Here is a 13644-nt window from a genome sequence, read left to right as displayed (position 1 = left end):
CATTCCCCGCACAGGTGAACTACACCGTGGCGATATCTAAACAAACAGATCGCCACAACCTGTTCAGAGAACCTCACGGTGGCAGATGTTCGGTTTCCCTGCCGCTCAGCAGACGGGATCCTCTCACCATCTCCATCTTCGTTCGGCTCTATTAGACGCGCGCTTTCATCATCTGAGGCTGCAGTTTGACGGGCCGTCGCTGCAGGCAGACGCCGGCTGAGCCTGTCACCGACACGCTTCCCAGCGAGGAAACTCCTCAACTGACAGGAAACTCGTTTGGGAGAATGTTCAAAGTTTGAGGAGCATCTCCCGTCTCCACAGCCATCCCTCTGTTGGAGTGATTACTCCCCATTATGGTGAAGGTCTTACAGGAAAAGTGTCAGGAGGCGAATGTGGAGGAGTGAGGATCTGGTACAACCCAGTGGTGCTTTTATCTCCAGCTGTTTTCATCTTCAACCTCTACAGTCCTCCATCTTTTTTTTTACTTACATATAACTTTTAACCACAAACATACTTCAAAAACACTCATAAGACGGTTCTTAAATCTGATTGGTGCATCACAGATACCTGGGTGAGTCTGGGGCTGGGCTGTGCTGGAGGTTCTGACCCAGCAGGTTTTGGTTCCTCCACCCTGCCATTCTTCACGGCCTCCACGGCGGTGGTGGTGGAGTCCACGCTGAGTTTGGGGGTGCAGCGGGGGCTGGGCTGTGGGCTGGTCTCGTTGTTGTTGTTCTGCTTGATCAGGTGACTCTTCAGGAGGCTCTGAGTTCTGAGGGAAGAACAAAAGAAAGTGAAACTCAAAGCTGCTTCTGCCAACACATTCTCACTCCCCGGTCGTCACATATTGATGCTTGGTTAAAGACCCTCTTTTTGACGTCTTAGGTGTAAATGGTAAATGGTCTTTACTTATACTGTGCTTTTTACCCTCCTTTGAAGGTCCAAATCGTTTCACATTCACACACCTGTGCTGCCGAGGCGCCAACCTCCCACCAGAGGCAAATAGGGGTTCACTGTCTTACCCAAAGACACTTCGACACATGGGCGGGGCAAGGCGGGAATAGAATCCGTAATCTTCCAATCAGGGGTCGACCGCCCTACTGCTGCACCATGGCCGCCCCAATGGTTGGGTGTCTCCAACTAGTCGATTTTTTTACATACTGGCTGTTCCCATTAAATCACGGGTCCCTAAACTCCGGGCCTTGAACTGAAACTGGTCCAACAACGTGGAGTGCACCAATACCCAAACCTGGTACCAGTACCCTAACCCAGCACCTAACGTGGTACCGGACCCAAAGTGATACCAGATGCTGTACCCGGTGCAAACCGGTTCCCGGTTAGGGTACCAGTCCTGAGGGTTGGGGATCCTTGGTTTTACGAACAGCCAGCTGCAAGCGGTGGTGGTGTGGCCTTCCAACAAGTTCTCCCCTGATTGGTGAGATTGGTTGCCATAGAAACTGTCACTCTGCCCAATCACTGCTTTCCTGACGGCGTCCAAAAAAATCGCGATTGACTTGACTTTGTTTGGAGCCGGAAGTAAGTATGTCTGGTTCTCGCATACATACGATGGTCTCAGTTTGTGTTGATGTTTCATGGGTTTATCCATAAAATAATGATGGAAGTAGTATAGAAATCTAATTTCATCATATTCCTTCAAAACTATGTTGTTAGCATGTTATGGAAAGTAATATTTCAATGTCTCTTCATTAGATCCATCATCACTCATTATAATCCAGTTATCGTCTCACCTCAGTGTAAGGATCATTCTAAGTAATGGGGAGGATTTGGCTAAATCTTCAGGATTTCATGCCTCTACCGCACAGCTGGCTGCCAGTGGCGCCTGATATGGACGGCCGTCGTACAGAGACGATTACACATCGTCCAATCAGAACTAGAGATGACCACTCAACTGTCACTTAATTCCGTCACTAGACCGCCACCGTGCGACTACTAAGTGTGCCAAGGCGACATTTGACCGATGTCAACTTTTAGAGAAAAATTTCCACCTGCAATTTGATGAAAAACTTGCATTAAGGTTGCAGTACGTTGTGTCAGTTTATTGAATACAGATTCAAACCCACAACCTCCCAGTCTCAGGCCGAACACTGCACTACTAGGCCACTAAGCTGGCGACTATATACTAGATTCCTTGCAGTTCTGCAGCAATCGGTTCATTTGATTTCCTTCAACATATCTTGATTTTGAATAATTCAGCTTCATTTATTTAATTTTGTTCACAAACATTAAAAAAGCTAAAACAGATGAAATTTGAGGTCAAAATGTTCGAGGGAGAAATAATTTATGAGCCAACACATTAACGATTGACCTTCTCTGCTTTTGTACAAAAGGTCATGAATCAATCTGACGGACCTGCAGTGGAAAACTGTCCAGAGGCGATACAGACGGAGGAGTTCAGCGTGTAGAGCGGTCGGTTATTTACAGATCCAACGTGAGGTGTTAAATATGGGGGAGGGGTCACTCAGTCCAGTTCTCAGATACAGTCGATGGACTGGGACTCCATTCCATCTTTGTGATTTCATGAAGATGTTTTTTGGATTGCGATGGCTAAAGGTCGTATCACACAACCAGTACGTATACTCTGTGTGAACGTATAAAATTGGTCAAACGTGAATAAATGTAGAAAAAGTGAGAAAAATTAAGGTGTCTACGTGAAATCTTCACAGATGTGTCACGAATGAACCACCTTAAAACAAAAAAATGATTATGAATAAACAGCGCAAAGACCACCTAAAAACTTGAGCTTCATTGAATTTCTTCACTTTGACTTTCAGAGCGTCCAGTACCGATACCCAAACCCGGTATTGTAACCCTAACCTGGCACCGGAAGGGGTTCAGGACTCAGTACCAGACGAGGTACAGGAACCAAACACAAACCAGAACTGTGGTACTGGATGCGAATCTATACAGGGTTAGAGTTAGGGTACGGAACCTTGGTTAGGGTACCGTTTCGTGTCTCGATACTGGACCGGTTCTGTTTCGCACCCCAGTGGTTAGGGAACCGTGATTTCATGGGAACAGTCAGCACGTCAAAAAATGACAAGTTGGGAAACCCAAAACGTCAAAAAGTGATGCGGAGGGGTCTGTAACCACAAGTCAATATCTGACGAGTTGGTAGTGAGAATACGTCGATCCGTATATACCAGGGGTCTTCAACCTGTGGTTCCAGATCCACATGTGGATCTTTTATCTCTTCATGGTGGCTTGAAGACTGGAGACTTCTGAACCAGCCATGTTGATTGTCATAGTCAGCAGATCCCAATAACCAAAACTACCTAAAGAAAACTAATAAGCAAAGCCCACAAACTAAGACTACCAAACCCCAAACTAAAATAACACAACCCAGCAGAGTAAGACTGTATTTTTTTGCTTTTATACGTGCCAAAAATAGACATAAATCATATTTATTAGTAATAAAAAGAAGGTCCTAAATACAAACCCACATTTCTTCAAGGCTAAATTAGACGTTACGGCTCCGTCTAGGTTGTGATCAGTAGAAAACGAGCCCAAATGACTCTTTTACTGTAGAGGTTGCCGACCTCTGATTTAGGCGGTATATAAAGGTTATACATCGGTGGTACATGCATTGTATGTCTGTTTGACATATGGGGAACTGAATTCACATAAAGACCTGACGGCCGAACCCTTCAATGGAAATCTGTGCACATCAACAAGAGACGAACACGTATGAATTACATATACTATGTATGTATCATGAAAGATTGAAACTTCACATATGAGAAATGTATGTAGTGGTTGTGTGAGACGGTCTGAAGCAGGTAAGGGGGCGGGATCTTCTCTCTTTATAGTAAAAAAAACTGTTTCTGTTCTAAAATAAAGCTGAAACTTCATCCCAAAACGGGCCTCATTGATAGAACTGGATTCCATTAGAGAACTGAAATGTTGGAGCTTAACAAACAATTCCAGGTTTGTAAAATCCTTCAGCAAATGCCAAAAAGCAGGTATGGATTATAGAAAATATGGATCCATGAGTTCAAACATCCAGTATGAGTTCAAAATCCTAGTCTGATGATCTCATCCTGGATTATTTGGATAGTCAAAAAAAAGACAAGAAGCCACATCTAACTCATCCAAGTGTGGACATCTCGGATAAATTCACACATTTAGAGTTTGGCTTCACAAACCGCAGCGGCGTGACTAAACTGGGTTCCTGAGATGTTCTGAGAGCGTAAAAACCGACTCCTGAGAGCGTAAACGAACTCCGTGACCTCTCAACACCCATAACGCTGTCTGAGGAGGCGGAGACTCAACCTTTCCTCTGATTGGCCGATTCTGCTCTAGCCTGGTTCTAATTGGTCAATTTGAAAGAGCCAATCACAGAGCTGGTCCTAAAGTTTTGATCAAAACTGTATTTATTTGTACATTTATAAAATGTATTAATAGAAGAAAATGGATGACTTTAGTATTTTTTTTTGTCAGAAAATAAATAAATCGTTTTTAAAAAAATGCTGGTATTGGTTTCATGCAAAAATGTCAACAAATTAATAAAAATCCTGTCATTTCCATGACGTAAAAGATACAAATAAACATTAAATCTATGAGTCAGACACAGTAATATTTTGTAGTATTGTGGGGGTTACTTTTAAACTGTAACAAAGTACAGATTACAGCGTCTGAAATCTACTCGATTACACGACTCATCGATTATTTTGGGAGATTTTTACCACAAAAACTTCAAAAGGACAGTAAAAAGGCCTTAACGGTTGGACGAGCTTCTTCATTTAAATGTGACAGACTAACATTCATGTGTTCATGGTTCGTAATGAGGCCCAGGAAGCTGTAAACACCGCGATAACGTGAAGATGATTCCATAAAACCTTCCTGTTGAGTGTCACGGAATACATCCTCAAATCCTGTCAATTACCTCTGTTGCCATGACAGCCAGGATTCCCGGGCTCTTATTGGCAGAAACAGAAGGAGGTTAACGAGGTTAATTAATCTGTGACTTCCTGTGTCTGCAGGTCTGACTGAGAAAAGTTTTTTTTAGGTTTTGGTGACTGAAGCCTGAGATATCAGTGATGAATGCTAACGTCCTGATTTAGAAATATGAACAATTTGAGCTCCAAAAAAAGAGAAATTAGACAGAAAATCAACTTTAGATGAAAGCTAAAAACTGAGCTTTAGTTCAGAAATCCTAACTCAGTCAGTATTATACTTTTAATGCAATAGACAGATTTAGATCTACTGTGATGATGAACTTTCTGCTGTTTTTTGTACCTTTAGAGCCATAAAACCTCCAGGAACTTTTTATTTTATGTTATACAAGTGTTTTCCTGTCATTTTTAAATGACTGGCTAACTTTGCTTTTGTATGACAGAGTACTGGGACCACCAAAAAAAGTAATATTACAAGATTTAATCATACATTTCGTAGAAAAACATTCATAAACTGCTATTTTTTTCTCGTAAAATTCAGAGATTAGGACCACAGAGAAGAAAAAGTGATTCTACAAGATTAAAGTAATATTTTTATAGAAAAAAACTCTTAAAACTTCAAATTTTCTCGAATAAATTTCCAAGATTAGGACCAAATAAAAGAAAAAGTAATATTACAAGTTTAAAATCATGCATTTTATCTAAAAAAATTTGTATAAATACCAATTTTTATTTTTTTAATTAAAGAAAAAAAGTTGTAAAATTACCAATATTTTATCATAGATTTCTGAGATTAGGACCACAAAAAAGTAATATTATGAGATTAACGTTGTAAATTTACAAATTTTTTTCTCGTATTTTTCAGAAATTAGGACCACAGAGAAGAAAAGTAATATTACGAGATTAAAGTTGTATCTATCTAGAAAAAAATTGGAAATCTACAAAAAAGATTGTAGTTTTCCAAAATTAGCACCACAGAAAAAGTAATACTACGAGATTAAAGAACTATTTTTCATAGAAAAAACTCGTAAAGCTACAAATTGTTTCTCGCAAATTTCCAAAGTTAGAAACCACAGAAAAGAAAAATAAATATAAGAATAGACTAATACATTTTATAGTAAAAACTTGTAAAACAATTTTTTTCTCTGATTTTTCTAAGATGAAGACCACAGACAAGAAAAATAATATTACAAGATTAAAGTACTAATTTTTATAGAACTCATAAAACTACAACTTTATATAGAGAATAGAAGATTAACCAGATTGTGACCCCCAAACACACAAATAATAATCTTATAAAATAAGAATAGACAATTTAATAGAAAAATCATTTTTTTCTTCACATTTCTTGTTTACCTCGAATCTCTTCTAAATATTTGATTCTTTCCATGTGAAAAACTTGATTTAATTCATTATATTTACAGTTTAGACATAAATCCCCAAATTCTACTTTGTGAGTTTAAGTAAAAAAGATGAAACTTTCACAGTAAAAGCCTAAGAGCATCCTATCACTTTAATAAATGAAGAAGTTCTTTACTTTACATTTTGACATACATTTTGTATTTTCTTCATAAAAACACAGAACAAAACATAAAACGTCCTTGAATCTATTTTTAGGAGGACATGTTAATCTTTTTATTTATTTACAGTAGTAAAAAGATTGTAGTTTTTCTTACTTCTTCTCTTTCTTTTCAGGTTTGTGCTTGGACACTCGGCTCCTGGAGGCCAAGGAGATGTGGATGTACAGGACCGTCATGATGACAACGGGGAGATAAAAGGCTGCGATCGCCGTCCCGAACGTGACCGCCGGGTTGGAGAGGAACTAGAGAAGAAGAGAGAGACAGGATATTTTACTGAGGAGAGAAACATGCAGCTCAACTGGTTCCAAACCCGCATTAAAAACTGATTTGTGATCACGACCTCCGAACTGCTGCTGAGGACACGCCCCCTCTGTCTAAGCATCACACCAGTTTCTCTTGATGGTCTTTTCTCAGCGTCTGCAGATTTTCAGCTTACTCTCAATATCTGATCATCTTCAGAGAAATGAAACAGCCGCCGCTCGAGCCTCTTATGTGAAGCGTTGAAGCGTTAAAACAGCTCTAACAAGAGGAAGAGCTGAAGTCTGAGCTGCAAAGAAAACTAAACCAGGAGGATCTGGAGTCTAGAATCAACAAAATGAGGACGGGATTGAAACCGAATGGAGGATCGATTACCATACAGGTCTCATGTTATGTGTATCTGGGTCAATACTAAATGTTTTATACGTCAGATTGTTTATTGCTGAAAAACATAGACCATGGAGCTCCAGGTTTTGGGTTGTCTGGACCGTGGAGGGTCGTAGACCTGGCCACACCCTAAGGGTATCACAGGTGTGTCTTGTGCATCCTCTAAGGCTCGTACGACCTCCTTAAGGGATGCCATGAAAATGGAAGGTACCATTGTGGTGTGTGGTAAATGTACTATCAAGTATTTGGCAGGATACTGGAAGAAAGACGCACTTATGACATACAGGTGAACGATGCCACTAATCATTAGTGGAGATGTGTATGAGCAATACTCTGCCAATATGATATATATCACGATATGTGTCCCACAATACGATGTGCATCTTACTGTTCTGTACATATCGCGATATGTGTCACAATATGTGTCTCACGAAACATATTACAATGTGCATTTCACTAAACGAAACATGTCACAATTATGATAATAATAAATCTTGCCGATTTTCTCCTTCAGAATATTCAGGACTTACGCTGATCGCTCTAACGGTTGAAAAGTTACAGAATGTTAAAGATTTTGTGTTTAAGCGTCACCGGAGACGCATAAGTAATTGATTAAATATCGTCTCGTCAACATTTTAAATCGATCTAAGTATTGTTGAGTAAAATGTTGCGATATTTCGACGAATCAATCTTTCCTACACCATCAGCCAGGCATCCGTCATGACCGCGCTTACAGCTAGCTAGCTAGCTCTCTGAAAAATAAGCAAACATGGGCACCAAAGTAGCGCATACGTTCTAAACTACTGAGAAAAGTCCGTACAACAAGCCTGCTTCAGCGTTACGACATACTTTCGTGCTGTATAAGTGTTCACCACTATCTGTCACATGCAGTATGATCTTGACATTTCGTGCACGACCCTTAGCTAACACCCTAAACCATATGTGCCAAAGTCAAGGCCCAGGGGCCGGATCCGGCCCTCCAGATCATTTTTTTTTATTGTTATTAATGGTCCGATGTTATCTTACGCTCATTCCTAACTTTTATAATTTTGACAAAATATATTTTTATGGAGAGTAAAATATTGAAAGTTATTGATTTATTCTGGAATAATATTCCTGCCTTTTTATTATTCAGAATTATAAATTAAAAATTGTCATTCTGCAGCTTTTTGGACTATTTTGGCATTTAATAAGATTTGTTTAGGCTATTTTGGAGTTTAAATAATATTTCAGCTACATGCTAGCTGCTTTGGCTAATTTAGACTTTACCTTTTGACTTTTTTGGCTGCTTTGGAGTTAGGCTAATATTTATAAGATAGCTTCTTCTTCTTCTTTTCCTTTCGGCTTTTCCCTTCAGGGGTCGCCACAGCGAATCAGTTTATAAGATATCTGTTTTGACTAATTCAGACTTTTTCCATTATTTAAACATACTTTGAAGTTTAGCTGTTTTTTCAGCTACATGCTAGCTGTTTTAGCTAACCTCAGTTTTTTTTATTTTGTTTTTTTAGGCTAATTTGGCATGTAGCTAATATCTTAGCTGCCCATCAGTTTCTGCGTTTTCAGTTATTACTACCTTCAGCGTTTTCAACTATCAGTTTCAGCATCTTCAGCAGCCAAATTCAGCTTACATCATTCACACTATCATTATTGCAGATAATGATATATATCTAGTTCATAATTATGTTAAAAAGTTACGTTTTAAAGTTTTAAAAAAGTCATTTTAGAGTGTTCAATAAATGTTTATCCTGTTCGGCCTGTGACCTAAGGTGTGTTTTTGATTTTAACCCCTTGTGTGATCGAGTTTGACACTCCTGATCTAAACTGACAGATGTCTTCAAGTCAACATAGAACATAAACAAACAAAAGAATACCGTCCCTTCAATAAGGTCATTTAGAAAACCTGTAAATATTTACAACTCTTCCCGCTAATGATTACCTGGATCAGATAATTCTATATCTCTAATGACCAAATACACCTAAAGTCCACGATCGGTAGTAAATAAGGCAGCTGGAGACCCACTGGGGTAGAGAGTAGTTATTCTCAGCTACACATACTGTTTTCCTGAGGAAGAACGCAGACCAGCTGTAAATCCCAGCAGACGGTGTTGGATTGTTGTGAGTTAATTACTTTCCTCTCACTAATAATGGGAAACCAACTAGCGCTTTGTTTTTATTTTGAACTTTTGAGCCGAGTTTTTCTCACAGCACAAAAACGTTTTTTTTTTTTCTTTCTTTTTATAAAAGGGTGCATAGAAACACCCAAAATCCTTTTCCTGAGTCATTGGAGAGTAGCTGAAATGATGGAGTTAATGGAGAACTTTTCAATAATTTACTGATGCTGAAGCCAGTGACTTAGCCCCTCCCACCGATCGCTGATTCTAAGCACACGTTAAATACTTGCATTACTTACACTTTATCTAAAATCTTAAAAATAATTTAAATATGTTTATTTGCTAAGAATACATTTCCATCCAAGGTTATTTTAAGCCCCTTGGCAAGAATTAACATTAAACCAACAAATACAAATGTTTTTTTTAAATAACCTACTGTATGTGGGACCAAAACAAGGACAAAAAGGTCTACTCTAAAAACATCCTGGATGGTCTCTAGCTTAATACTACCAGTGCTTGAGCACTACTTTGGAACACTGGAATTCTTAACTTATAGTATTCTTATAAATCTGTATACAAGCGGCCTTATGCTAAACTGGCTTTTCTTTTTTTTTTTTTGGTTGAACACATCCGTCTTTCTTTCAAAAACAGAAGAATCCATCCTAAAGGCCTCCACACATCCATACATAAGCGGTTTTCTACTCAAAAACAAGCTTACCCTTGATTGGACCAGAAATAAAGGGCATATCGAATCTCTTGAGAGTAGTTCTGGTGATACTCTCCACCCGTGTTCCAGCCAACTAGCGATCCAAAACCCCACAACCACACACAGTACAGTTACACACAGTAGTACTCGTTCGTACCTGAATGTAGCACTCCCCGGGCGGTACGGTCCGCTGCCCGACGATGAACTGCCAGAATAAGATGGCAGGAGCCCACAGGATGAAAGACAGGATCCAGGCGGCGGCGATCATTAACCCCGCCATCTTCGTGGTCCTTCTGGTCGGGTACGTCAGCGGTTTGGTGACGCAGAAGTAGCGATCAAAGCTGATGATCAGCAAGTTCATCACCGACGCGTTGGAGACCACGTAATCTAAGGCGAGCCACAGGTCACACACCACCGGGCCGAGCGGCCAGTACCCGACGATGATGTAGACGGTGTACAGGTTCATGCTGAAAACCCCGATGATCAGGTCGGCACATGCCAGGGAAAACAGGAAGTAGTTGTTGACGGTCTGCAGATGGCGATTCACTTTGATGGACAGCATGACCAGAATGTTTCCGGTGACCGTCACGAAGCTGAGAGAGCCCGTCACCAGAGCGATGAAGAACATCTCCAGAGTTTTGTACGGACTTCCTCCAAAGACTTCCACCTCGGCGGCCAGGGAGCAGGACGCCGAGTCGTTGGTGGAGCCATTACACGAGACGTTGGAGAGCAGGTCAGATGACTGGTTGACCAAAGAGCCTGAAGGAGGAGAGACAGAAAACAAGACGAAGGAAAATCAGGTGAAATGTTCGATGTACGTTCAACAATACAGCGGTCGTCTTTTGGTTTACTAGTACGTCACAATCATTTGAAATAACACTCCAGATGATAAACCCAGGAATGGAACCACCAACCAATCACTTAATAGAGGACTCAACTGTCCTTTAGGGAAACAGAGTCTATTAAAGGGTCATGACCACCTCTAGAATTCCATTAGCAACCCCTAAAACAACAAGCTTAAACTCAAGTCTCTAAACAAAGATTTGGGACTTGATCTGAAGCCAAACACTCAAGACTTGAGTTGTGTTTGTTATCAGAGAGGTAAATCTACAGCACAAGACTTGAGGCTTGACTTGGATTTGTAATGAAAGACTTGAGACTAGATTTAAAGCCAAACACTCAAGACTTGACTTGAACTTGGAGCCAAAGATTTAAGAGTTGACTTGTACTTGCAATCGAAGACTTTAGACGTGGCCTAAGCTTGAAGTAAAAAACCCAAGGCTTGACTTGGAAGTGAAATCAAAGACTTGAGAATTGACTTGACCTTAGAGCCAAAGACTTTAAATCTAAAATAAGACTTGACACTTTACTAGAACTTAAAATAAAATAGTTGGGACTTAACTTATACTCAAAATCAAAGACTTGAGATTTGTCTTAAACTTAAAGCCAAGAACTCAAGACTTGACTTAGATCTTATGCCAAAAACTCGAGACTTGTATTGTAATCAGAAACATGGAATTAATTTGGAATTGACTTGGAATCTAAGCCAATGGCTAGGGACATGACTTGAATTTGAAGATAAAGATTTGAGACTTGATTTTGATTTGTAATCACAGACTTGACTTACATTTGAAGCCGGAGAATCAAAACTTGACTTGGCTTTGTAATCAGACACTTAAGACTTGACTGAGATTCTAAGCAAAAGGCCAAAGACTTGACTTGGATTTGAAGCCAAAGATTCAAGACTTGCTTTGAATGTGAAATCAAAGACTTGAGAATTGGCTTAACCTTGAAGGGAAATACTTTAGATTTGAAATCAAAGACTTGAGACATGTCTGAAAGTTAAAACCAAAGAGGCAAGACTTGACTTGATTTAAAATCAGAAATTTAAGACTTGAATTACACTGGAAGTCCAATCTCAAATTAGAGATCTGAGACTTGTCTTAAACTTAAAACCAAAGAGGCAAGACTTGACTTCATTTAAAGTAAAAGACTTGAGACTTGAATTATACTAGAAGTCCAGTCTCAAATCAGGGACTTGAGACTTGTCTTTAACTTAAGGCCAAAAATGTAAGACTTGACTTGTATCCAGAATCAAATTCTTGAGACTTGATTTAAACTTTAAGCTAAAGACCTCAGATCTGAAATCAAAGACTTGAGACTTGTATTGAGCTTAAAACCAAAGAGGCAAGACTTGACTGACTTGATTTAATTCAGAGACTTCCGACTTGAATTTAAAGTCTGTGATTTGAGACTGGACTTGAACTGGAAGCCAAATGCTTGAAGCTTGATCTGAACTTTAAATTAAAGACTTGAGACTTGACTTGAACTTCTAAAAATAGACTCATGAGCATCTCTACCGTAGTTTTCCTTGGTCGGCTAATAACCGTGGCTTCATCACTAGTCGCATTTTTTCCGTTCTAGATCCCACGTCGGCCCTCGGAGCATGTGTGCGGGATCTCTGGATTAAACTGCTACTGTTCGATCAATTATTCATGCCTCCATTTCCTACACCTGCCTTATCCTCGTTAGAGAAGACAGAGTCAGTCCAGCTTTAATGGGGCAGGAAGGCTAAATCACCTGCTGACCTCACATCCAAGTCTTAGGCTAACAAGGCCCGAAGAAAACCCTCAAAGTTCGCACAAACACGACAAAGTGAGAGGCCACAACAGTTGAGGCTCATTACAGCCGGGTGATTGATGATGTCATTTGACCGCTTTAATAACAAGCCTCCATACGGCCGTTCTTCTCAGCCTGTTATGTTCAGACTTATATCCTCTCTATTGATCGGCGGTGGAGTGTGCGCTCCGTTTACAGCAGGAAGTGCACGTGGAGCGCGCGCCTTCAGTCGCTGAATCAAGAAAACAGCCTCAAAAACACCGAGGCGATTAAAATTAATTACAAAACACTTTCATGCTCGTTAATGAAGCCAGCGAGATTTCAGGCAAACGGGGATATTGGAAATTAAAGCGTTCCCTCCAACCAACCACGGCGCGCGGGATCATTCCCATGTAGGTCACGGCGTCAGCGCGGCGTATTGTTCTTCCAGCAGGATGCCGAGTCCTCACGCTGATTCTGCTAATATTTGCACATTAACTCAACACACCGACCGGCTGCCTGTCACGGCAAGTCATTAACTTTAACTGCAAAAGTGCAACAGTTGAGTTATTCAGAAAACGCTCTCGGTCAGCCAAAATGAGAAGACAGCAGTCCGGTGGGCAGGAAATGAAGGAAACGAGCTGAATAACAGTCAATAAAAACTCTTCAGATGAAATCAAATAAAAAAGAAGCTGCAGCGCACACAGACATGGTTCTGCTTTACCTGTGCTGGTGATTTATAAGCATGTACATGATGCAACCTTTTATTATACTGAGTTTTACAAGATATTTCATGACTATTATATCAAAACGTCACACACTCACTCCTATAGGTTATTGAGGCTCAATAAATGCAAGTGAAATAAGCTACTTTTTGTTTATTTGAATTCAGTATCGTGTTTTCGCTCTACAGGGCACACCGTCAGTGAATGGTCTATTTTCAATTGAGCGAGACAAAAAGGTCAGAGATAAGTTCATCAGTCAGTCAGACTTTAAAGACTGTGTTTACAGTAACTCTAAAACTTTAACCACGTTAAGAAAAAACGCGGTCTGACACCGCAACACGTTACCCACCTTAGCTTATTTACGATCCC

General features: G+C 40.0%; 1 protein-coding gene across 1 annotated transcript in view; it reads right to left on the bottom strand.

The window, feature by feature from the left end:
* Positions 1-13644, bottom strand: part of chrm4a (cholinergic receptor, muscarinic 4a) — a 66869-nt gene that overhangs the window by 30979 nt on the left and 22246 nt on the right. The window contains exons 2-4 of the mRNA XM_024265260.2: positions 10110-10711; positions 6587-6732; positions 568-769 (exon numbers count right to left, since the gene is read on the bottom strand). Coding sequence (XP_024121028.1) covers positions 568-769; positions 6587-6732; positions 10110-10711 — 950 coding nt within the window. The remainder of the gene's footprint in view (positions 1-567; positions 770-6586; positions 6733-10109; positions 10712-13644) is intronic.

Source organism: Oryzias melastigma, linkage group LG2 (assembly GCF_002922805.2).
Source record: "Oryzias melastigma strain HK-1 linkage group LG2, ASM292280v2, whole genome shotgun sequence".
Classification (NCBI taxonomy): Eukaryota; Metazoa; Chordata; class Actinopteri; order Beloniformes; family Adrianichthyidae; genus Oryzias; species Oryzias melastigma.
Note: the sequence above shows the minus strand (reverse complement) of the source record. Positions and strands in the feature narration are given on the sequence as shown.